The 25,581-nt window shown below is 36.7% G+C and overlaps 4 protein-coding genes across 5 annotated transcripts; 2 read left to right on the top strand and 2 right to left on the bottom strand.

Annotated features, from left to right (window-relative positions):
* The first annotated feature begins 39 nt into the window (after window positions 1-39).
* LOC118268867 (DNA (cytosine-5)-methyltransferase 1) lies at window positions 40-7,235 on the top strand. Of its 2 annotated transcripts, XM_050699892.1 has the most exons (8): window positions 40-315; window positions 775-880; window positions 1,711-2,175; window positions 2,716-2,933; window positions 3,112-6,124; window positions 6,206-6,386; window positions 6,747-6,928; window positions 7,015-7,235. In XM_050699892.1, the coding sequence occupies exons 1-8, from the start codon at window positions 230-232 to the stop codon at window positions 7,090-7,092; spliced, it is 4,329 nt and encodes a 1,442-aa protein (XP_050555849.1). In that variant the 5' UTR covers window positions 40-229; the 3' UTR covers window positions 7,093-7,235. The 2 variants fall into 2 exon arrangements, with proteins under 2 accessions (XP_050555849.1, XP_050555852.1); XM_050699895.1 differs by lacking the exons at window positions 40-315; window positions 775-880 and having other exon boundaries at window positions 2,174-2,193; window positions 2,720-2,933.
* Window positions 7,220-11,528, bottom strand: LOC118268868 (ESF1 homolog). Its single transcript, XM_035583645.2, has 8 exons — window positions 10,935-11,528; window positions 10,407-10,530; window positions 9,784-9,886; window positions 9,418-9,532; window positions 8,937-9,127; window positions 8,644-8,851; window positions 8,223-8,414; window positions 7,220-7,916 (listed from the first exon to the last, which is right to left on the bottom strand). The coding sequence occupies exons 1-8, from the start codon at window positions 11,392-11,394 to the stop codon at window positions 7,240-7,242; spliced, it is 2,070 nt and encodes a 689-aa protein (XP_035439538.2). The 5' UTR covers window positions 11,395-11,528; the 3' UTR covers window positions 7,220-7,239.
* A 235-nt stretch (window positions 11,529-11,763) lies between these two features.
* On the top strand, window positions 11,764-12,960 carry LOC118268870 (TP53-regulated inhibitor of apoptosis 1). Its single transcript, XM_035583648.2, has 2 exons — window positions 11,764-12,023; window positions 12,529-12,960. The coding sequence occupies exons 1-2, from the start codon at window positions 11,877-11,879 to the stop codon at window positions 12,625-12,627; spliced, it is 246 nt and encodes an 81-aa protein (XP_035439541.1). The 5' UTR covers window positions 11,764-11,876; the 3' UTR covers window positions 12,628-12,960.
* Window positions 12,961-13,002: 42 nt separating this feature from the next.
* On the bottom strand, window positions 13,003-14,573 carry LOC118268869 (transcription elongation factor SPT4). The gene is made up of 4 exons (XM_050700083.1): window positions 14,359-14,573; window positions 13,773-13,879; window positions 13,495-13,550; window positions 13,003-13,172 (listed from the first exon to the last, which is right to left on the bottom strand). Exons 1-4 carry the CDS (start codon window positions 14,425-14,427, stop codon window positions 13,054-13,056), a joined length of 351 nt encoding a protein of 116 aa, XP_050556040.1. The 5' UTR covers window positions 14,428-14,573; the 3' UTR covers window positions 13,003-13,053.
* Between the last annotated feature and the right edge of the window lie 11,008 nt (window positions 14,574-25,581).

Genomic DNA, 25,581 nt, shown 5'->3' with positions numbered 1-25,581 from the left:
GTCTATGGTTTTAGTTTTAGAAGTTTTGATATTGCTGTCTGTTGACAAAAGTGACTGTTCAAACTGTCTGACATCTGTACTAATAAGATTTGGCGCCTTTTTTATTATTAAACCTAATATTCATTGTTATTTGGAGCTTAAGTTGGATTTTGTCGATTTTTATTTCGATCCCATATCCGTAACATGAACTATTAACTGCTGTGGTACAATTTCTAGTTTAACATTCAATATGCCGGTGTCAAATCGAAGTGTAATGAATTTGCAAAAGGATGCTCAGGGTTCATCTGCCGGTAAAAGTAAATCTCCCTCACCTTCGTAAGTACCATCAGATCTAGTAAACCTGATTTCATATAGTCTAAATTATAAAAACTGACAAATTATTACATATTGTTGGTATGAAATATATAAAAATGTAATTCGTTTATGCACCTAACGATGCGATGTAAATTGTTTAAAAGCTGAAGTTATGCAAGTTCACAAACAATCTGTAACTCTACAATTTTATGTACCACCAGTTCATTATTAACTTCATTGTAAATAATATATGCAGGTGTCTTATGCATATTTCAAACTAAAACTCCATTGTTTTTGAGTAATTTAATAAAAAATAAAACTGTCTTCATTTATTTATTATAAGATAAAATCTTTAATAATAGTTAAGAAAAATTGAAAAGACTTTAATATATTTACCTACACAGCCTAATATCTAAATAAATAATATCTAAACTAAAAAGGTAGTAAAATGAAGTTGTGATTAAGCTTTAAAACTTTCAGGACATCAAGAAGATCTCCACGTGGTAGCGGGAATCAGTTAAAAATTACTTCAATGTTTGCCACTAAAAGGCCGCAAAGTCCTGAAGGATCTGGAATGTGCAAACCAGTAAGTTTTGGATACCACTTGCTTTTATTTTAATACTAGCTACTCTCAACGGCTTCACCTGTGTTTCCGTGGTATAAAAAGTATCCTATTAGCCTAGGCACCTGCCCTGTCTGAATATTAAAATCAGTTCAGTTGTTTCAGTGTAATTGATGGACAAACATCCAAACAAACAAACTTTCACATTTTTAATATTGGTATAAGATTAGCACCTGACTCATTAATTTTGTCATCCTTACTTTTATTTAAGTGTGAGAGGGTGTTTGTTTGCTGGTAATGTTACAAGTAATAGCAAGCAAATTATCTTCAAAATATTATATATTTCTTTAATTTATTCACAGTCTCAAAATTAAATATGCTATGTTCTATTATTTTAATTTTTTTATAATTACTCCAATTTTGTAATAAGTTTCAATAAATAATTTATTTAATAATTCTTTCCGGGGTATTGAACCCAATATAATGTTGACATGTCAGCTGTGCAGTTGGAATTGTGTTTAATTTTCTTGTATTAGATTCCATTTAATTACAAATGAATTTATACTTAGCTTATGACTGTTGTGACTGTCATAGCAATTGGTGCTCCATTGTCTCTGCCTACCCCCATGGGAGACAGGCGTGAGGTTATGTATATATATGTGCACTTAGCTTATCTGTACCCTTAGTATTAGTTTGCTATCCGCGTTCGGCGTTTTGATTGGACCCGTGAGAATGAACCAACCAATCAGCGCCGAATACGCTCTTGTTATACGTAAAACAACCCCATACTAAGCCCTCTATTGGTGTTATAGATACTTAATATGTAACTGTAATTATATCTTTTATTTTGTTAGAAAAAACTCAAATATGATGAATCTAAAGAGAGCAGTACTGACAGTATCACTGATGAAGATTATAGCCATATCTCCTCTATAGAAACTGACTCTGCCAGCGAAACCTCGGAGTTGAATAGAATGTATGAACCGATGAGTAATAATAATAATAACAACAACAACAACACTAATAACAATGATATAAATATAAAAAAAGGAGACCAAACGAATTCCAGTGATGACATTGAAGATTTCAAAATGGATGAAAATACAGAAAATCCATCCGACCGTCAACTAGATTTTCATACGGATGAGAATGAAAACAATAATGTTATAGTGAAAACCAAACCGACTGTTCTTGACAACGAAAAATGTGACACCTGTGGCCAATTTCTAAATAATTCAGATATAATTTACTATCAAGGACACCCACAGAATTCAGTGGAAGAGTATGTAGCATTGACTAATGAGAAACTTGTTCTGGCAAACTTGTTCTGGCATCAGGTTAGTAATGATATCAAAGGTTGTATGCGTCGTAGAAACAAAAAAAATATGACAAACGGTAGCTAACAACCTTGGCTAACTAATTCATTACTTTTTTCATATGTTTAATAATGTTTTGGTGAGAAAAAAAATCATTTGTGAATTATTTTAACCGAAAAAATCACTATTTTTCAATATTTTCAATTGGGGGTTCAACCCCCCATATTATTCTTTTTCTCGATAAAATTAGGTGTAGTACTCAGCCTTAACGGGTTAGAAGTCCCACCCCTATCACATTGTATAAGTATCAATCAAAGTTTTGATATTTACATTATTTAAACTTATTATGATATTGTTTGATAATAGTGTACAATTAAATATTAGGTGCTGTAAATATTTTTATTAGGTTTTGTCTTTATCATTGTGATCATATTTTGCTCTTTGCAGACCATCGATTGGAAACCACTGCACTAGATAAATATGATGCATTTGTTTTCTGCTCTGCTTTAAAATCAAGTTTTTGAGTTAAACATTAAAATATTTTCAGGTGAAGATGGTGATATAATGGAAAGACCACAAACCAATATAACTAGTTTCTCAATATTTGACGAGCAAGGCCACCTTGTACCCATTGACGGTGGTCTTGTTGAAAATGATGTGTGCATTTATATGTCGGGGTACTTGAAGTCAATTTGCTCGGATTCGCCAGAAATTGACGATGAATCGGTCCCTGTGAAAGATGTAGGCCCTATTATTGAATGGTGAGTAAAATAAGTACAGATTTTTTTTAAATAACATATCCTGTTTTCTTCAAAATGACCAATTACAACTTTTACGTATGCCTATTGCACCATCCTGGTAAATATAAATAAAAATTAAATATTTAAATTTATGTGAACAATTTGAACATATTATGAGTGATATTTAAATTTGCTACAGGTTCATACATGGCTTTGATGGTGGTGATAAAAACTGTATCACATTATCTACAGAATTCGGAGAATATAATTTATTGAAACCAAGTGAACAATACACACCTCTAATGAACAACCTCTATGAAAAGATATGGCTCAGCAAAACAGTCATAGAATATTTGGAGGAGTACCATTATCTTCAACCTACATATGAGGATTTACTAGAACTGATCAGAGAGTGTACTATCCCAGATTTGAATGATATGAGGCTAACTGAGGAAATGCTTCACAAGCATGCACAGTTTGTTTGTGACCAAGTAGTGAGCTTAGAAGCAGACGAAGATGATGAACCACCACTTATAACGCTACCATGTATGAGGGAGTTGATTAAATTAATGGGCATAAAGTTCGGTAAGCGTAAATTCCGCACTAAAATCGATTACAAAAAGATTGACAAAAAAGCTTGGACTAAAGCTACTACTACACCTCTTGTACGCAAAACTTTCGAAAGCTTTTTCACTAATCAATTGGATAAAACAAATCATGAGTTAGTGTTAAGAAGAAAGAGATGTGGAGTCTGTGAAGCTTGCCAGTTGCCTGATTGCGGAGAATGCAATGCGTGTCGAGCAATGGCTAAGTTTGGTGGACATGGACGCACTAAAAAAGCTTGTGTGCGAAGATTTTGTCCCAACATGGCAGTGGAACAGGCTGAAGATTCTGAACCAGACGATGAGGACGACTACCAACAAATGGCTGAGAAAAAGCATCACGACAAGATTGAGGACGCAGTGCCTGTCAAGCTGACTGGGTCAAATAACAGGAAAATTAAATGGATTGGTGAACCCACCAAGGCTGACACTACCAAAGTCTACTACGAAAAAGTTGAAATTGATGGCTCTGAACTTTGCAATGGTGACTTTGTAATGGTGGAAACTTCACAGTCAAACATTCCTGCTTTGGTTGCCAGAGTAGTGTACATGTGGAAGGAAACAATCAATTCTCAGTCTGGTTATTTCCATGCAGAAGTGTTTATAAGAGCATCAGACACAGTCCTAGGTGAAGTCAGTGACCCCAGAGAAGTATTTTTAGGAGATAGATGTTGCCACGGCGCTCCACTCTCGTCGATACTGCGTAAAGCTAGTGTGGAAAAGGGAGAAATTCCAGCTGATTGGTTTAAACTAGGTGGTAAAGAAATCGATGATAAGCATTTTGAGGATGATGGTAAAACATATTTTTACAATAAATATTATGAGAGATTCACTGCACGTTTCGAGGATTTACCCGCAGACCCAGTATGTCCTAATCCCTTGAGACAGCACAGATTTTGTCCATCATGTGAAAGAAAAACTAAGAGAGATGCTAAGAATATACCAAAAGTCTTTGGGAAATTGATGGAAAAATCCAGTGTTGTTACAGAATCTAATAGAACAGAATGGACACATGTGACATGGCAAGATTACGATTACAAGAAAGGTTGTAGCGTTTTTCTAAAGCCAGGTACATTTAAATTAAAAAATAGTCTCAACAACAATACAAATAACTTGAAGCCAAAATTAGATAAAGTCGATGAGGACATATATCCCGAATATTACAGGAAGAGTGACAATAATTTACGTGGCTCAAATATAGATACAGGAGAACCATTTTGTATTGGTTATATTGCAGCAGTGACTGCCATTGGAGAAGGACCTTTGATTGTTCCACAAGATATTTATTTAAAAGTCAATGTTCTTTATAGACCTGAAAATACTACAAGTAGATTTCCACAGCACGAAGATCTCAATGTAGTCTACTGGAGTGACGAAATACGCGATGTATCTTTTTCCGCAGTTGTAGGAGTATGCCATTTGTTTTATGAACACAATGTTCCCCAGCAATATTCACTCACGGAGTGGCTTGAGAAAGACCCATGCAGGTTTTACTTTAGAATGGCTTTCGATAAATCTTCCGGTCAGTTTGTAGATGTCCCACATCATGCTACGACTGTTGGACGCACATCTGATCGGAGCAAAGATAAGGGTAAAGGTAAAGGAAAATCTAGCAAGCCAGTGGAAAGCACCAAAAATACATTTGAGACTTCCTCGGTGCGACCTTTACGAACTCTTGACGTATTTGCTGGATGTGGTGGTCTTTCTGAAGGTTTACACCAGGCCGGCGTAGCTGAGTGTAGATGGGCCATTGAAAATGTTGAAGCTGCTGCTCATGCTTATGGTCTTAATAATAAGAACTGTATCGTTTTTCACGAAGACTGTAATGCTTTATTAAAAGAAGCGATGTCGGGAGCCACTCATAGTACAAATGGATTACGCCTACCAATGCAAGGCGAAGTAGAACTTTTATGCGGCGGGCCGCCTTGCCAAGGGTTCTCGGGTATGAACAGATTCAACTCCCGAGAGTATTCTAATTTTAAAAACTCTCTAGTAGCGTCGTACCTATCTTATTGTGATTATTACAGACCCAAATATTTTATTCTTGAAAATGTGCGAAATTTTGTAGCTTTCAAAAAAGGTATGGTTTTAAAACTGACATTGAGGGCATTACTTGATATGGGTTATCAGTGTACATTTGGAATACTCCAGGCTGGCAATTACGGTGTACCTCAGACGAGAAGACGACTTATTATTTTAGCAGCAGCACCTGGATATAAACTCCCATTCTATCCTGAGCCAACCCACGTGTTTAGCAGACGTGCATGTTCTTTAACGACCACAATAGACGGAAAACGTTTTGTTACGAACATTCATTGGGATGAATCTGCTCCGAGAAGAACGTGTACCATTCGAGATGCTATGAGCGACTTGCCACGAATATGCAATGGTGCTAATAAAATAGAAATAGCGTACGGATCCATGCCAGAAAGCCATTTCCAACGACTCATCAGAAGCAAAGATGAAAATGCTAAACTACGAGATCATATTTGCAAAAATATGGCGCCATTAATTCAAGCTAGGATATGTAGAGTACCAACTACGCCCGGCTCGGATTGGAGAGATCTACCTAACATATCAGTGGCTTTATCAGATGGAACTAAATGCAAGGTATGTTACAAGCACTTTATGATCATGGCTCATTAACTTAAAACGCAACAATTAACAAAATGATGTCATTATTTTGAACAGGTGCTGCAGTATAGATATGATGACAAGCGTAACGGGCGATCGTCAAGCGGAGCGCTGCGTGGAGTATGCGCGTGCGCGGCGGGCGGGACCTGCAGCCCCGCCGACAAACAGGAGAACACGCTCATACCGTGGTGTCTGCCACACACAGGGAACCGACACAATAACTGGGCTGGCCTCTATGGTAAATCTTACATTCTATATAGACGCCCCTATTTTTTTTAGCGTCGCCCCTACTCTGTGCAGTTGGGCACGCGCTTTTCTGTAACTTGGTTCCTTAAACACTTGCCTTCTTTGCCTAAGGGATAATACGGCTCTGATTGTACTTCTATGTCTCTGTCACGGTCACACGGCCACTTGTGACGCGGTGACTTGCCAATATTTTGTTCTCGTTATTTTATGCTTATTGACATAATTTATTCGTGTCTAACGTAAAGTTAACGCAAGAATAAACAAAGGAATTTGAGTGCGCGTTACCTCACTAGGAAAAAATACCGTAACCTCTAAATAAGTTATATAATTTTAATTTTGTATCATTACCTAGGTCGTGTTTGCTGGGATGGCTACTTCAGCACTACTGTGACAGATCCTGAGCCTATGGGAAAGCAGGGGAGGGTGCTCCACCCTGAGCAAAACCGCGTCGTATCAGTTCGTGAATGCGCAAGGTCGCAGGGCTTTCCTGATACGTACATATTTGCTGGCTCAGTACAAGATAAACACCGACAGGTAACATTTTCTTACTATTAGAACTGAGTAACTGTTTTACTGTCAGTTCTTCACTATTCTAATTACAAAATGTTTTATGGTTACAGGTCGGGAATGCGGTACCACCACCATTGGGCGCTGCATTGGGTCGAGAAATAAAGAGGGCATTAGCTGCTAGTATATAGCTACATAAGTTGACTTATAAGTTATTATGTGAAGTATTGAACTAATGATATTAAGCAACAATTTTACAATTTTTGATACAATCATGACGACTTTTTGGGTATAAAAACGATCGTATTAAATAAAATGTTGTGTTTAAGTAAAATGTTTTATTTTTTCAATGCATCTTTTGTTTTCCTTTTAACATTTTTCACTAGAATGCCTAGTTCAATGTCTTCTTTCGACTTCTTGGGAGGTTCCGCTTCAGGGGGTGTGTCGGCTGGCCGTCGCTTCAACTTCTCTTGGATCAGCTTTTCCATATTCTTGGTTTTCTTAAAGTTAGGATCACTTGGATCAATGTTGAAGAGATGAGAGTTATAAAGTGCTGAGAACCTATCGTCATTTACATTAATTTCAAAATCGGGTAGGGCCTGTTTTTGTTCTACCATTTTAGCTTTCAGCTTCTTTTTCCTTTTAGACTTTTTGGTACTCTCGGATTCTTGAATTTTCTTCAAACTGAAGTGAGCTTTTCCATCATCGTCATCTAGGAGTAACTCTAATTCTGCTTTCTTCTTTTCTTCATCAGGGTCAATGTCACTATTATCATTCTTCTGTTCTTTAGTTTTGCTATGTGATTTAGATTTTTTGAACTCTGGTTTATTAAATTCTTCTGCAAAGTAAGGATCGTTCATATCAATGTCGGAAGGCACATCGTCAGAACTATCGCCTTCGGAGTCTGATGCGTCATCCTTGTTCTCCAACTTGTCTTTGTTTTTCAGTTTCTTTAATTTTTTCTTTTCCTTGCGTTTCTGTATTAACTTCTCGAACGGCGTTAAGTCTTTCGATTCTGTGAATAATATGAGAAAGTTAAATACAAGCACATAATACATTATACATATTTTCATACCAGTGTTTAATAGTTTGTTATATGGATAAGGATGTTAACGGAAGATTTAACTTCCTGTAATACGAACTAAAAATATTGTCTAACCAACAGCAATTCAAACAAACATTGGGAATAGTCCCTCAGTATACTACGCCAAACCACAGTTTGTGTCACAAAATGTACCCTATCCTATTTGAGATACATACCAAGTGAATTCGAATATAAATCATTTAACATTTAAGAAAGTATTCACGACAATCAACATACCTTCATTTAATTTCTTCTTGACTAACTCTTCTGCTTTGTCCTTGATTCCCATTCCCCAACTTATTTCCATTTCCATGTCCTTATTGCTTTTCTTCTCGTCTTTCTTCTCAATGTCTTCGAGCAATTTCTTATACTTCTGTATAGGATCTTCATCATCTGACTTGGCTTCAACTTCTTCAATTTGATCTTCATCTGCAACAATTATTGTAAAGTCTAAAATTCTTCAACAAAGAAAACGGTTCATATCTGATTTAAAATAAGTCGAGTGTATCGGTCGCACTGACCTATCATTGGTTGAATGTGAACGGTTTAGTGTTTTCCTATACATTTCGGTTGTGGCGTTACGCGACCGATAATACGCGATGCATGTTTCGTCCGATATAAACCGATCCTTAGGATCGATTAGGGGTAAATATGTTACCTTCACTCTCACTACTAGATGCCAGGTAATCTTTAAGGTCTAGATCATCAATTTTCCCATCAAGTGCACTTTTGATAGTTTCTGCACGATTTGGGTTCGTAGCATCCCAAGTGAGCTCAACTTTAGCTTGCTGCAATGCTGTTGTTGTAAATAAACGGGGTCGGTATTTCGTCAAATCTGGGAGTTTGGTACATTCCTCTCGAGGTTCCTGTGTTGAAAGAATTATTATAAGTATTAATTAAGAATTTGTAAACATTGTCATGATGGGTTAATTATGCCTGGCAAATACACACCTGATCAAAAGTAACGTCATCTGGAATAAACCTCATATCGAGGCGAGTAGCGCTACTCTCGTATTCCATGCCATCACATTCACTATAGAGCTTGTCAGCTGTTGAAACAGAGTCACATTCTACTACAGCATAGAAATATTTTAGTCTATTTAGTTGATAGCGACGTAGTTTTTCCATATGATATGACGAACCTGAAATGTTAAATTGACTTTTAGTGCAACATGAAAAAATAGGCATATGACAAAACTAAAGTGCACAAGCAACTGTACCTACTAAATCGAAATCTGAGCGCGTTCGGCGCTCTGATTGGCCCGCTCGAATAAACCAACCAATAAGAGCGCCGTACGCGCTCTAGTTTCGATTACATTAAAGGTAAAGCAAACTCGCACTAAGGGTAGTGGTAAATATTGATACCAATTCTGTTTAAACAACAGACCTTATATGTTATATGATTAAAATGTATTTGGAAAAGTAAACAGACCTTCTTCATTGCCTCCATCATCGGACAAGTCATCCAGTTTCTTCTCTGTTAATTCAATTGGACCGCGAACTTCTTCCTCTTTCATTCTTTCTAAGCCAAATTCAGACGGATAAATCTGAAAACATAATATTAAATTATACATAATTCAAATAATTAAACATGTTTGACTGCACGTTTGGCGCGGTGGCTTGGCAACTGGCTGCCGTGCAACGTGTCGCGGGTTCGATTCCCTCACGGAACAACTCAGTGTGATTCACAGATTGTTGTTCCGGGTCTGTGTGTCATATGTATGTGTAATTGTATCTTAGTAACATTTAAAAAAACAAGTTTATACAGTTCTTCTATGTGTATTAATTGTGTACTTACAGTGATCTTCTTGATAACACCTCCAGGTGGAACAAATGAGTTCAGCAAGACCATCAGGTCAACGGCTTTGATGTTGTCCCAGTCCATGTTGCATATGGCAATTCTGGATAAAAAAATATTATACTATTATATAAAGTTGAAGAGTTTGTTTGTTTGAACAAATCTGGTAATTTTATGTTGGATAATCCATTTATTGAGGGCAGTAAAGTTATAGGCCTTTAAGACATCATGCTATGAGCAAAGCAGCCAAGCAGAGTGGGTGAAACCATGACAAATATAAGTATAAAAAAAAAATACATGAGACATGCTATTCTTGATTTACACAATATAAATTCTAATACATCTTTACAACAAACTTAACATTTCATATGGCACACACACCCTAACTTTGTTAGGGATATGCTATGTATGTAAAATTTAAATTCACTGATCTCAAAACAAATATTTCTAAATTCTTTTAAACAGATATTAACCTCTTGTCTACTGGTATAGAAAACACATTGTGTCTCACTTAGATCTGTGTTCCAAGTACTGTATATCAAGGGTTAATATTTGTTTCCTATGTGAATTGAAGTTATTGCATGTTAAGCAACTGCCCTTTAAGAATGATGACTTAAATGTACCTTCTCGTTGACTCCTCCGTTGTTTCAGCATCAGCGTCCAGCTCTCCCCATTCATGTTCTAGATCACTCTCCTCCTCAGCCTCACTACTTTCTTCATCAGAGGAGCTGTCCGTTTGTATAACTCCTGTAAGATAACAAAAGTAAGTTTTAGCATTTTTATTGGTCTTACTATGTGTCACTTCAAAAGAGTAGGTTTATTTCACAATCCTCACGCTTCGATATCCTCGAGGAAGAGTCTGTCTTTGTAAGGAGACTTTACTCCTAAGTAAAGTCTCACTCCAACATTATTATTACAACACTCCAACATTGACAAAACATCCTAATGTTTTGGCAATGTTGGAGTGTACTGTGTTTAATATGTATGGATACTTTTAGCTATCATTCCAGACACTCCTATGACTATAGGTACAACTTGTTTGTGTATTCCATAAGCAGGTTGTTTCCTTTACATTATCAATAATGTTATGAACTTATTTACAACAGTACATTTACAGACAGATAATAGAACCATAAAAATAATAAACAAACCTTCTCCTCGGGCATAGTCGATATCTAAATCCAGTAATCGATTTTTTACTTTTTTATCCAATTTTCCGCGGACCAATTTATCATTGAGGAAGACAGTTTGTTTCTCATCCTTTTCGTCATCACTTGGAGATGGAGGTCTTTTAACGAAACGGCCTGGTACAGACTCAGCTTCAGATTTATCAACCTCGTCAGTTGCAGGTGACACCTCAGGTTCATCCTCAGAATCACTGCTTCCTTCAGACTCATCTACTTCGTAGTATTTCCTCAAATTTTCAGTTGAAGTTTCATTTATGGGCCGGCCACGTTTGTCCACTGAATACTTTACTTTAAACTTTTCATCTTTAAACATAGACTGGAAACGTTTGTCTATTTTCACCTTTCTCTCATGTTTAGGTATCTGACGATATTTTGGATCATTTAGGTACTTTGTGAAACGGCTATCTTTCAATATATCACTCATGGTTAATTCAAATTATGGTTCAAGTTATTATTTACCACTTTACCAAGTTTTACAACCTCAACACTATACACATCACAAAATAAATACCATGCTTCCATCTACTATCACACTTTTGTGCAGTACTGTCATCTGTCATCTTGTCACACTGTCAGCTGATATGACAGTGTTGTAGTTAATTTTTATTGATAATGGCAATAATGGTTCATGCAAAAGCTAAAATGGCTTTTAGTAAAAAGTATTACAAAATGAATTAAAACGAATTAGTTTGTAATATACTTTTGATAGTATTTTTTTAAGCATATCTACGCCAATCCTTTTACATATTTCCTACTTAAAAAATAAAGTTTGTAACGTCAACTTCAATTTGACAGAGGTGACACTGTGACAGCAACAGCATTGATTGCAGTCGAAAATTTTACACATCGTAGTGTTTTAGAAATTATTGAATTAAAAATAATCCTTCCATATTGTATAACAACATCATGAATAGTATTGGGGAAGAATGTACTGAACTGAAGAAAAAATACGACGATTGCTTTAATAGTTGGTTTTCTGAAAGGTTTTTAAAAGGTGACCATGACGATTCCGTTTGTGCTGGTATATTTAAAGTTTACCAAGACTGCGTTAAGGTAGGTTTCCATTTATTATTTACTTTTAAACAATGTTTATTATACTAAGCAAATTTTTATTACCTATATTGATTACCACCCCACACTTGATTTGTTATCTGAAGTTTTGATAAAGTACGCGATAGCTGCCCTAACGATAGTCACTAACCGAAACATTACTTAGTCCTTCTTTATTCATTAGTTTTGAATACTAGATTATAGACAAATAGATTGTTGTTGTAGGAAGAAATATGCCAAAAATTCAGTTTTAATTCTGATGCAATGTGATCACAATTTACTTCATCAATACAAGTATGAATATTGAATAACCTATAATGTTATTGAGTCAGCATGGTCTTGCAGTTAAGTTAGATGAAACAGATTAGTTTGATTAATCATCTCAACTAATTGGACTACATAATACATAGTTGGAAGTTCACATACTTTATTTGTACTTAATACAATTAGACTTTGAATATGGCATACTTTTAAATAACAGTTTCTAAATAACTACAATTTCTTTCAGAATGCAATGAAACAGCAGAATATAGATTTCAAAGAAATTGATAAGGATGTACTTGGCACAGAGGGTGAGTACAAAGCACCACCATCAGGCAGCAGTTGACAGAACTACTTGATGTGTGCATTGCAACTTGCAACATGCCACAAAATGCACTTTTGGAATGAACAACATGTACCAGTGGATTACAAACCGGAAAATAATACTAATAAGTAAATGTTGTCAGTTAATTGTTCAGTCTATTGTAAATAAACTCTGGCTTTATTGTTAGCACTTGCTGAATTGATGTTATTTTGTTACTCAGAGCATTTTATTGTGTGAGGTGTGGGCATTGGGCATTATGCCTTGTTCCATTAGTTCAAAGATGTAGATAATGGCTGTTTTTATTTAGGTTGTTATATTTAGATGTTTAGGAGAATTACAATTTTTGAACACAAATGTATTTTTATTTTATTTTCCATGTAAAATGAGACAATTCCGTGTGATTGTTAAATTACTTTTAATGAAATACTATGCTAAATTTATTGATGTTTATCTCTGGCTTGTGTCCCTTGGTCTGTAAACGTAGCCACGACTCTTCATATCCCTTATGACACCAGCTGGCAATCTTCCTGATACTGATATCGCATATACTCCTTTACAAAATCGATCTGGAAACAAAACAATTATTAGATAGAAAACAAATTATAATAACATTCAATATTACAAAAAAAAATGTTGTAAATTGGAATCTAACTATTGTTTAACTAGTTGAAGTAATAGAATAATAACCTCCAACATTTAGTTGAACTTTATTCAGAAATCTATTTTTGTGTATTGTGTGAATCAAAAATCATGTTTCTCATTCACATAGATATTAAAGAGGACTACTGTTTTTATTACAACTGGACTCTAGTCCAACTAGTAGAATCTATTGTATGTTATTTTATATCTTTATATAGAAAGAAATATTCAAATTCTAGTATAACTTACTTATGCGTTGCCATTTGCAGACCCAGCTATCTTCCGGGCTCATAACAGCTATCATTCTGTAATTAATAAGGAATAATGATGAATATACAACAATTTATTAAACAAACACATGTATTATCTGTCACCTTTATTTTTCAAGTTAAATGAAATAACTCTCTAAATAGGCTCAAATAGATCTCTAGCTTATTATTTGTTGTTAAAAATTTAATGAGTTTCAGTGAGACTAACAAACAGCAATTGATTTTTAAATATATAGATTAAGTTATAAAATATCTTACCCATCAAAATTGTTACTAGTGCAGTCATAGACATTGTCCTTATTGTTCTTCAGTCGTAGAAATTCATCACAGTTGTCACACCCATCATATTCAAACTGATCAAACGTCTGGAATAGTACCATAATAAGAATTATTAAGAGAAAAATATTATTATTTTGAAAATGTTATTATGGGCAAATAATTAACCATTAAAATAGTTTTAAATATCTTGCCCTGTACAGCAACATCACAAAATACCATGAAAATAAATACCACACAATACTAATACTATGAATAAACAAACAAACAATTAATATATTTGTGTGTATGCTCTAAAAGTACTTTGTAATATATGAGACTTATTGAACTATACAATCATCATAACTATGGAAAAAAATTAAAAAATACCACAAATTTCCACTGAATTTGGTAATTTGTTATTACCTACCTATGTGGCACAACTGCACAAGTATGGTAGGTTAATGACATAATTATTATGATGCTGTTAGCGTTGTGTAGCTCATAATTCCTTTAAATGTGCTTGAAATATCTATCTATATCAGGAAACAGAATTAATAATAAACAAAATGCAATAATAAATAAATACCTTGATCAATGAGCATACTAAACATGCTCTCAATCCACGGAGATCTTTTGGCACCGTCTCCAACGACATTTTTATTACGTAGGTTCGTCCTTACACTTGTTAATTCTATATGTATTATTAAATTGACTATATGAAATAATCAAATTACTGCTATAAAATTTTTGAGATTCGACGATCAGCAGCAGGCAAAATGATGGACGACAAAGTGACAATGACATGAATGACATTACTGACAGTTACAGTTATACCATAGTGTCCATAGACTATATATTTTTTTAATGTATAGTTGGAGTTTGACACCATGCTTAAGCAGTCCTTATTTCTTTTTATATATTTTGTAAACGATTCTTCTGATAAGATAACGATTATTATTTAAAAACTAATATTATTTTCAAACTTTATTAATTTACACCGCAGTTAATATTTATAGTCAAGAATTTATTCAGAGTCAATTTTTTTAATTCACCTAGGAGATATGTAGGAAAATCTTAAATTATACCTACATAGCGTATAGAAAAAGCGGTCTTTTAGCACCACATACATTTAAACACTCAGTTCATGTGCAATGAAAACCCCACTTCCCATCTATGTCTACCCCAACAAAAATATTTGCCAGGATTAATAACCTTACTACACGCTTGCGGCTTGCCTCCGATAAGTTTAGATTTTTTCTCGATGTTTATCTACACCGTCTGTCAGTTAATGGAGTCTAAATAATATTAGAAAATACAATACATAGGTAACGTATAAAAACGTTAGTAAGTATCAGTGCTCGTCAGGTTTCCTCGCAACGAAGAAGAAGCGACCTACCTAGAACTGATAATATATTTACGAAAGTATTTGTTTCCGTAAGAAAATAAATAATGCGCGTCTAATACATATTTTAAAATAATCTACCAGGCGGACATTATTAGTTTCGGTAGGTTCCTGTTCCTTATTGGGCGGGAGGAAACGCCCGGGTGTCATCACTGCGAGGACCGCCCGGAGGACACGGTAGAACATACGGTGGCGGTGTGCCCTGCATGGGCTGAGCACCGCCGTGTCCTCAGGGATGTGGTCGGCGACGGCGACCTCTCGCGTCCGGCACTGGTACAAGCCATGGTGCGGAGCGAGGGGGACTGGGATGCCGTCTCCTCCTTCTGCGAAGCAGTCATGCTAGCTAAGGAGGAGGCGGGGCGCGTGAGAGAACAAACCTCCTCACGCCCCAGCCGTCGCGAGAGACACTCCGGGCGTCGGGGATCGCGAGACGATCTCCGGCCACCGTAAGTGCGGGCCTGCGGTCGGCGAGCAAGGGTAGCTCGCCGCCCGAAACCAGACCTGAGCGTGCGGCGCGTCGCGTTCGGCGCTCAAAGAGCCATCAGACCACCACAGATGGGGCCCAGTAGGGCTGATGCCTGATCCGGAGCTGCGGACTACCTAGCGGGTTTACCGGGGCTCCGGGTCAAAAAGCAGGAGAAGGAACGGGGTGGTTTTTAGTCAGTAAGAGTCTGACACTCCCTCTAACCTTGCCCAAGGCGGGAGAAGTCATTGGATGATTTTCCACCCTCAAAAAAAAAAAGGCGGACATTATTGATTCTAATTGAGTAGGTACTAATGCGGAGATACGATTAATTACTATATTATTTACTATATACTATACGGTTACTTATCTGTTGACCGTTGTACGTATGTTTATCTCGTAGGTACAATAGGAGCTACTTTTCGGTTCGAAGGGCCAAATAATTATCAGTATTGAAGTAATTGTTTTCTACGCATTTTGATAAGAGGCAATGCTCAAGGGTTATTATTCGATTAGGTAGTGTGTAGATCAATGAATGGGCGGGTGATAGGTCACAAGTCCTCAATACTTGACGTCATGCTAGCAGCTGCACGGCTACGCGTATCTTCGTGGAAATCCGTTACTGCGTAGTAAACTCCGACTAACTTATTTTAAAATTTTAATTAAGTATATACCTACTGTAATGCGTAATTTACCACAGAATCCCATTTGCGTTCGTTTGAATAATGTTTTTTTTTCAGTTTGAATTTTCTTTAAAAATAGATATCTGTCTGTGGTTTTAATGTTGATGAAGGTATATTCTATGTAGTCTGACCTCTAGATGCACCGTGTAGGTAACTAATCTTACTTTTTTAATTGGCTTCTTTTGTGGGAGAATTAGGAGGAGAGGCTGTAGGCTTTTTTTAAATTGGTAAAATCGTCCATTGACGTCTCCCGCCTTGGATGATGCAAGAGGGAGTACTCTTATGGCAGCCACACACGATACAGTATACTTGCGCAAGTCTGGCCTTGCGCAAGTATACTGTATCGTGTGTGGCTGCCATTACTGATTAAAAACCAACCCGTTCCTTCTCCTGCTTTGAGCCAAAGCCCTTGGGAAATGAACCCAAATTAATTATGAAATATGTTAATTTAGATTTAATTGACTTGCAAGTTATATAGCTCAAAGCTATAGGTACATAGGTAAATAAAAGAATACTTTGATACTTATTGATAAGAGGTGATGCGGTAAGAAAGTGGAGCTTGCACAAAACAAAGTCTACAAAATTATCTAAGCTATTTTCCTAAATACTTACCTACCTCCCAATGTTCAGGAGAGGCCTATGTTCAGCAGTGGACGTCTTGTGGCTGATATGACGATGGTACATAAGTACCTATAATTATAATAAAATAAGTAGGTAGTCTGAAATAAAGTCGAAACGACACCAAACCGAAATAAATAACGTTACTCATGCATGAAACTTTTCTCTGTAATGGCCAGACGGCTGGAATTGGTTCAAAACAGTTTTCTTATACATTTTAATATATTAAAACATTTGTTTTTAATACATAATGTGTGTCGTTTAAAAGTTAAAACATGCTGTGAACTTTTAAATTTATCTTGTTTACCGAAACGGCTCGGAGTACCTTTTTTATCTAGAAAATTCGATTAGTATGTGAATACGGCGACGTGTTTACAAGATGTTTACTTGACTGGCCCAGAAAGATTATAAATAGATTTATTCTACTTAAATATTCTCTATAAAATCAAAAGCCTTCAGCTTGTTTGTTTAGCTATTTAATACAAAATTATATATCTACCTCATGCATAGGTTTCAGTCTTTCAATACCACAGAAATTTAAATAAAAAGATAATTTGATTTCTGTACTCACGAATCTAGAAAACGGGTTAACAACTCACGAACTTACTTATTGTTTCTCGCGAAAAAATATTTTGTAACTTTTTTGGTGTTACAGTTGTCCATAGGTGGCGCTGATCACGTACCATCAAATGATTCGTTTGTTCGTTTGCGCCCTATCCTAATAACGTAAAAAAATAACTTTCTAGATATAAATTACATGATTGAAATTGTGCTGAGTTTGGGATAATAAAGTTTCAAAAGAAATTAGGTAAGTAAAATAAACTAGTAGTAAATGTGACCTACATTCGTAGGTAGGTCCTATGTTACAAACATATTTGCAATGTAAAAGCTTTGAAAGGTTAAAGAAAGGGTGTTTGACAATACCTATAATGTCCTCCAATCAACCTAGGTTGGTCCCAGTAACCTTGCTAAGGGCATTTCGTTGTCAAGTGAGTTGTTTTTCTAACTGTTACGAGTCCTAGTTCTTTTTTTACTTAGGTACCTATGATAAACATAATAGGGATGATGACAGGGTATGAAAATTTTAAATCTATTTACCTAGTCCGTCAGTTAAGCAATGAAAAATATTACACGCGTATTTTTTTATTTTGTCATATAAGATAACAATACTTAGATAAAACGAATCAAACTTTAGTGCGAGCAAATATGTAATTTCTATGTATAAAACGCACCTAGAAGTAATGTCACGCGATATCTTTGAAAGTATTTGTTTTCGTGAGAAAATAAAAAATACGTGGCTAATGTTTTAAAATAATCTACCAGACGGAAATAAAAATAAAAATTTGTCATCTACCCTATTCCAGCTTCATTTTAATTTAAGGTAACTGTCTCTTTCACTACGAGTAAGTTTCTGGTAATATTTTACATGGTGCAGTCTGTCACTTAGGCTTCACCCAGACAACAGTGTTTTAATAACCCAGGGTGGTGAAACACAGCCCTAATTTTACGGGTTCATAGGTCTCTATTTGTTTAGAAGCCTTCGTGACGAAAAATGGCTTGCCCACACGAAGTTTTCTAGGTACAATAATAATGAAATTAATTTACAAAGAATCAGATGAAACCAAATCGCTGTTCTGAAACTGGCACGAAGCTTTGGTACCTATGAGTACCTCCACCACAGATGGGGCCCAGTAGGGCTGTACCTAATCCGGAGCTGTGGACTACCAAGCGGGTTTACCGGCGCTCCGGTTGAAAAGCAGGAGTAGAACGCGGTGGTTTTTAGTCAGTAAGAGTCTGACACTTCCTCTCGCCTGGCCTAAGGCGAGAGAAGTAATTGGATGATTTTCTCCCCTAAAAAAAACCTATGAGTATCTACATGTGTAGGTAAGTGTGTGTCACCTAAATACGTAGGTACGAAGGTAGGAACGTATGTGTAGGTATATGTAGTATGTACGTACCTAGGTACAGTGGTGTTACAGATGCGGTTGCGGTCACCGGCCGCCGCCCTGCAGTCTGCGATCGTTTTACATATTATGACACGTGACCTCTCAGTTTGATAAAACCAGCCTCCTATATTCCTAACATACCTATGACTAGACTAACTGATACGGCAAACTTCGTACCGCCTCAAATATTGTGTTCGTATCTTTTGGACCTTCCCTGGACTTTCACAAATCATTCAAGGCCAAAATTAGCCAAATCGCTCCAGCCATTCTCGAGTTTTAGCTACACTAACGAACAGCAATTGATTTTTATATATAGAGAAATAGAGATAACATTTTGATGGCAGCTAAAGAAGTTGTTATGTAAGGATCGAAGTACTAAGCTCGTTCTGTATTTTCTGACTTAGGTACACTTGAGAATTGAGTTAATCAAACTTGACTTAAAGCTATAAAACAACTAAAGTAAGTATTAAGTGTGGGAGAGCCAAGTTTCGGCACGAATGGACCGGCTCGACCGGAGTGATACCACGGCCTCATAGAAAACCGCGACGTGAAACAACACTTGCGTTGTGCTTCGTTGTATGAGTGAGGTTACCGGAGGCCCAGTTACCCATCTTCCCAATTCCCGTTTCCCAAACAACCGTTAAATTCTCAACTCCTAAAAGACCGACAATGCATTTGTAACGCCTCTGGTGTTTCGGGTGTTCATGGGCGGCGGCGATTGCTTATCATCGGGTGATCTGCCGTTACTTAATGCTAGAGAATAACTAGGGATTATGGGCATAACAAATTTGCCAGATCTAGATGTTTGGTATGTACGTGTCATATTATTGAAACTAATATTTTTATGGTCATATCACTGTACAAGCTCACATGATACAGGAACATATTAAAAAAATCAACGTCATAATAATGAACAATTTTTTAGCGAATTTTACAAAATACAAGATACATTTTCGTTTTGTTTTCGAACAACGCTTGTTAAAACGAAAACAAAGCGATCGATTACAGAGTTATAAAACTGAAATGGTTTTCGTCATATAACTCTGAGGAACAATATCGGTCGGGCGGAGTGGGCAAAGCGGCCACGTCTGTCGCGAGTCCAGACACGAGACACTTAAATAACACATTATGTAAGCTGTAATTATACGATCTGAAATTGTTGATCTTCTTTCCACCGAGCATTGAACTCAGTCCTACGCAGTGCCGGATTAAGGGGCCCGCGAAAATGAGGGGCCCGCAGAAATAAACTCACCTGCATTTCGAAGTGTAGAAGGCCCCTCAAATAGAATTTATTACGGGCCCTGCGCTTAATCAATCCGCCACTGTTCCTACAGTGCAAACTGCCAAGCCCAGTGTTTCTGGGTCGACTGTGATCTGATTGCCAGACAGTTACTGTTAGACATCGGTGAGACGTTCAAATAACGTGAACATGTTTCATCATTCAAATGTTTTGCTTTCCGAAATACCCGTGTCTACAATCTCCTAAGCTATTTTAAATTTGTGTTGTTCTCATCTCAACGAGAGTCTAAAGATTTAATGGTATTATTTTATTACACATCAAATTAATCCAATGAGAAAATTTCCCGATGAGTTTATCCCAAGTTTAGTAAACCTGAACAATTAAGTCCTCAAATTATAGACAACCACGGGACAGAATTTATTTTGTCTTACAAACGTCATCGTTATAATCAGTCCGTTTTATAGGTTACTAGTTTTAGCTCGGGATCTTATCTGTGTAGATAGAATCCGCTTTAAAATTTCTGATTTTTATTTCTGCATCCTTTCAACAATCTCTATTCTATCCTCTAAATGTACCCGTGCACCGGCGGCGTGTTGCGTTCCGCGGTCGCCTCAAAGAGCCATTAGTCCACCACAGATGGTCTGATGTCTGATCCGGAGATGCGGACCACCTAGCGGGCTTACCGGGGTTCCGGCGCGAAAAGCAGGAGTAGAAACGAGGTGGTTTTTAGTCAGTAAGAGTCTGACACTCCCTCTCGCCTCACCCAAGGCGGGGGAAGTCATTGGTTAACTAGCCCCTAAAAAATCCTCTTAATTTGATTGGTCTAACTACCAGTAAGCAGTAACTAATATTGGCAATACAATTAACGCAGATACTGTTCTAATCAGCTCTTGTACGTAATACCTATTGCAATTTCAGTTCCCGTATCGGATTTTACTTTAGGCGTCGAAATTTAAATTACGGTTAATTTCATAGCTATATGGAAAAATGACTTCTAATTTTTGGTATGATTTATAGAGAAATTTCTAGCTTCTCGTTATTTCTTATGAGAACTAGACTAAAAGATTCTTTAACAAGTAACTAAAGTTTTCGTGTACAAGAATTTTGATACCAAACTAGATAGGATAAAAGTGTCAACGGATTACACGAACAGATATATAAATCGACTTTCGCACTCTTATACAAAATGAATACCTACACAAGCAAATGTATCCGTGCGAAGACGGTTAAAGCTTGTTCCAGAACGAGGAAAGGTAAAAAGGTAACGAAAGGCACTAAGACTGTATTGTTCTGTACACGTTTATGACTATTACTGGCAGTAACTCCCGTCTGTATTGTGCCTGATTGTTGCCGAGCACCAATTCGCAGAACACTCGACATTTAAATGCGGCAGTTATTTGAAAACATTGTAGGAAACGCAATAAGGACCCAATCTCCTCGACGAAGGAACACCATAAAAGACCGACATCCAGATTTACAGCAACGATTTAGTTTCTTAAAACTGTATTTTAGTAATGATTAACTGTTCAACGTACAATACATCACTACATAGTATGAAACAAAGTCGCTTTCTCTGTCCCTATGTCCCTTTGTATGCTTAAATCTTTAAAACTAGGCAACGGATTTTGATGCGGTTTTTTTAATAAATGGAGTGATTCATGAAGAAGGTTTATATGCATAATATATCACCATTGTACCTATGCGAAGTTGGGGCGGGTCGCTAGTTATCTATAAAGTTCTGTGTGTGTTCCCTATCTACTCTCTGAGGAAGGTGATCTTAGGGGAATGTAAGATGTAGTTCCTATTGGCTTTCAAGCAAGCCGGCAATAGTCATTAACAATTTCTTACTTAGGTCACAGAATAATATGCTTAGGTTCTCGTGATTATCGGTTTTACATTCAAAGAAACGTAGTATACAATCATTCATTATTCAATTAAATATCACAGAATAGTAACAGCTAACTAATAAGTAAACAAATGTCCCTTCAGACTGCTAATTAGGTACAGTGACTCACGATATGAAATGGCAAGCGTTCAGACAGACGGCCAGAGATCATCAGCTTCACAATTTTATTATTGTTTGTGAAACCGGTCACACCTCGTAATGTTCGCTTTTTTGTTGAGTCGTAAAACCTGGATTTGTTTGGGTGCGATTTTGAAAGACTGCGGCGGAGATCGGCTCGAAAGCTGGCAGATGTCCAGGACTTTAACATCTGTTGAAGACAGACGTATTCAAGTCATTGGTGCGCATCCAATGGTGTTTAAACTTCAATCGATAGAATGAAAGTTTTAATTAACTGCGAAATGAAAAGCAAATGCTGCGAGATTATCGAAATCAGATGAAGTTTTGATTGTTGACCTATAAGTTGTGGCGAGAGGCGAGACGTAGTGGCACCGTGCGTCGGCGCACGTGTGCTCCTCTTAACTTTAATTTAATCTGTCTACGTTTGTACCTACCTATGTGTTATATTCTCTTTGAATATATTATTAGTAAACATTGAGTCTGGGAGAAATGCGTCGTTAGATAATAATCGTATATCAAACAATGGTGAGGATAGATTTTGCGCATTACTGTATTTATAGTCTTCTCATTCGCTTTTGGTTAGTTTGTGTATTTAACTCTGTTATTGAAACGGTCAGGTCTTTAGGGAACGTTATTTCTGTATAAGGTATTATTTTAGTCTCTTTAGGTTTCAAATGTTATTTATAGGTTTAGTCGTGTCTCGTGTGCCAGCACCAGTTAGTTGTGCACTCCATTGCACTCGATTACATTACTGGCACCTGAATGCATAAGCTATTCTTGGAATAGACTATTCAGGGGGAGTTGGATTTTCCATGGTCGTGACGATCAAGGTCTCATTGTCAGTTCACAAATGTAGGTAATAAGTGACTTTCTTTCTAGGAGTAGACTTTATTAGTTCTCACGGGAACAGTGACAATAGTTACATGTATCCAAATATCTAGTAAGCATAGTATGTATTACCATTTCATTCACTTTTTACAGTTAGAGAGTACCACGTTAAATAGTATCTACAATACTGAGTATAACCAATTTTATTTTGATACTGAGACCGTCGACTTTAACACCAGGCTATTCTGTAACTTTCAATTCGAAAGATCGAAGTGAACTCGATCGCGGTCCGCCCGATTGGTTATGAAAATAATCACGACCGAATCGAATAATAATGACGGATGAAAATGCTATTGAGCTCACTTTGAAAGTTCGAATAAGCCTAGCAGCTAGGCTATTCCAAAACTGATTACAAAAAACGTTCTTAATTCACTCATTACGTGGAAAGAGTTTTAGATTTGGGATTCATTTGTAACAAATCGTGGATCAGAGTCTGATAGTTGTTGACCTGGCCTCAAGTAATAATTAACTAGATTAGGTACTTACCTCCTCTAGAAGAAGTTACATACCTACATTTTTGATAACCCTTTTTTTCGAGGGTGGAAAATAATCCCATGACTTCTCCCGCCCTGGGCGAGGCGAGAGGGAGTGTCAGACTCTTACTGACTAAAAACCACCCCGTTCCTATTCCTGCTTGTCGAGCCGGAGCTCCGGTAAATCCGTTAGTTAGTCCGCAGCTCCGGATTTCTGATTACCTTAGGTGACTACCCCAATAGGTGTAATTTTGAAAAGACATGGAGATAGAGCTTAATAATGTTAATAAAATTAGTTTGAACCTTAATTGAGGACATTGAGGTACCAGTAACCTAGAAGAATTTTCTAGTATAAACGAAGTACCTACCTAGACCCAGATACAATTTCAAAGAGAATTAACTGCCTCGCAACTAGTAATAAAGCTTATTCAAAGTAAATAAGGTCTATTTATTTCTTTAGGTCTCATTTGAGCACTAAAGGTCCTGATTCAAAGGAAACAACGTAGGTACGTATTTACTTCAGTAATTTTGCTAAACTATTTCATCAGAATACTAAGGAGGTCTGTTCTAAGAAATGTTGACTTCAGATGAGGTTAATACACCTTGACACGTGTATTTAGGGCCATGAACACAATATTTGGACACATCAGTATGTATTTGTAACAAGATCACCTATATTTGTCTGCCTACTTCTACATATAGCATGTAATTTGTTTTATTGATTGTAAGTATTGTAATTATAATCTTCAACTAATATCGGACTTGTTGTTGTATATTAATGGATTCGATCCGGAGTTTTGGACTACCTAGCGGGTTTTCCGGCTTAAAAAGCAGGAGTAAGAACAGGGTAGATTTTAGTCAGTAAGAATCAAACACTCTTTTTCGCCTCATCAAAAAAATAAATAATAATATATTAATGGATTTGTGTGTCCTTGAATAAATTTTAAGTCAATTCTAAATCTCAAAAGCAGTAAATTCCTTCGTTTTAGAAGAATAATCCCAAGTACCAACACATCATACTACCCTGACTTGTAATAGATTTTCAATTGAATAGCAAAATATTATAGTTGACAACTTTGGATAGTAGATGATACAATATAACATCGATCTTTCCCGATCTGTATATTGGATAAAAAAACATTAAACGATATTTCTATAAAAATGCCCCACACTAGGACTTTTTTCTGTGTCGTTACACCCAGACCCGGAACAACAATTTGTAGATCACACAAAGAGTTGTTGCGTGAGTCCGTGCCGGAATCGAACCTGCGACACGTTGCGCGGCAGCCAGTTGCCCAGCCTTAATTACATTTAAACAGATCGATGAGGTTCGGTGTTATATCGGATCTTAGACTATGCTTTTTTATTTGGGACTAGCTTTCCGCCCGCGGCTTCGCCCACGTGTAATTCGGTTATATATAGCGTTTTTTAATGATCTCATACAAAGTCTTTTTTTATTTGGATGACCAAATTCCGATTCAAATGACCTCTCCCGCTCTGGGTGGAACGGAAGGGAGTGTAAGATTTTTACTGACTAAAACCCACCTCGTTCCTTCAGTTGCCCTTTGCGTTCCGGGGCCACGGTATCTCGTTAGAACTTTCCCGCAGCCCCGGCTCAGTTTATCCCGTTTCCCCCTTGGGGATTGACATTTCAAAAATCCCTTCTTAGTGCTCACTTATGTTACTAAAGGAACCTCTGTTCAAAATCTCAGACTCCTATACCGAGCGGTTTCGGCTGTGCGTTAATAAATCAGTCACCCAATCGCACCCCCTAAATCACGATTGGAGGGTAGTTTGAAAAAACTTATAATGTCAAACATATTTACTTGCCTGCGTACGTGTTCATGCCAAGTTTCAAGTTTATAAACCCAAGGAATAAGATTTTTCATAGAAACGCTTTTACCCCTTTTCCCCCCTTGGGGGTTGAATTTCTAAAAAACTTTCTTAGTGCTCCCCTACATATCCCAAGGAACCTACATTCCAAATTTCAGCTGTCTACGACCAGTAGTTTCGACTGTGCGTTGTCTGTCAGTCAGTCACTCAGTAACGGAAGAGTTTTATATATATAGATAG

The sequence above is a fragment of the Spodoptera frugiperda genome, chromosome 2, assembly GCF_023101765.2.
Source record: "Spodoptera frugiperda isolate SF20-4 chromosome 2, AGI-APGP_CSIRO_Sfru_2.0, whole genome shotgun sequence".
Taxonomy (NCBI): domain Eukaryota; kingdom Metazoa; phylum Arthropoda; class Insecta; order Lepidoptera; family Noctuidae; genus Spodoptera; species Spodoptera frugiperda.
Note: the sequence above shows the minus strand (reverse complement) of the source record. Positions and strands in the feature narration are given on the sequence as shown.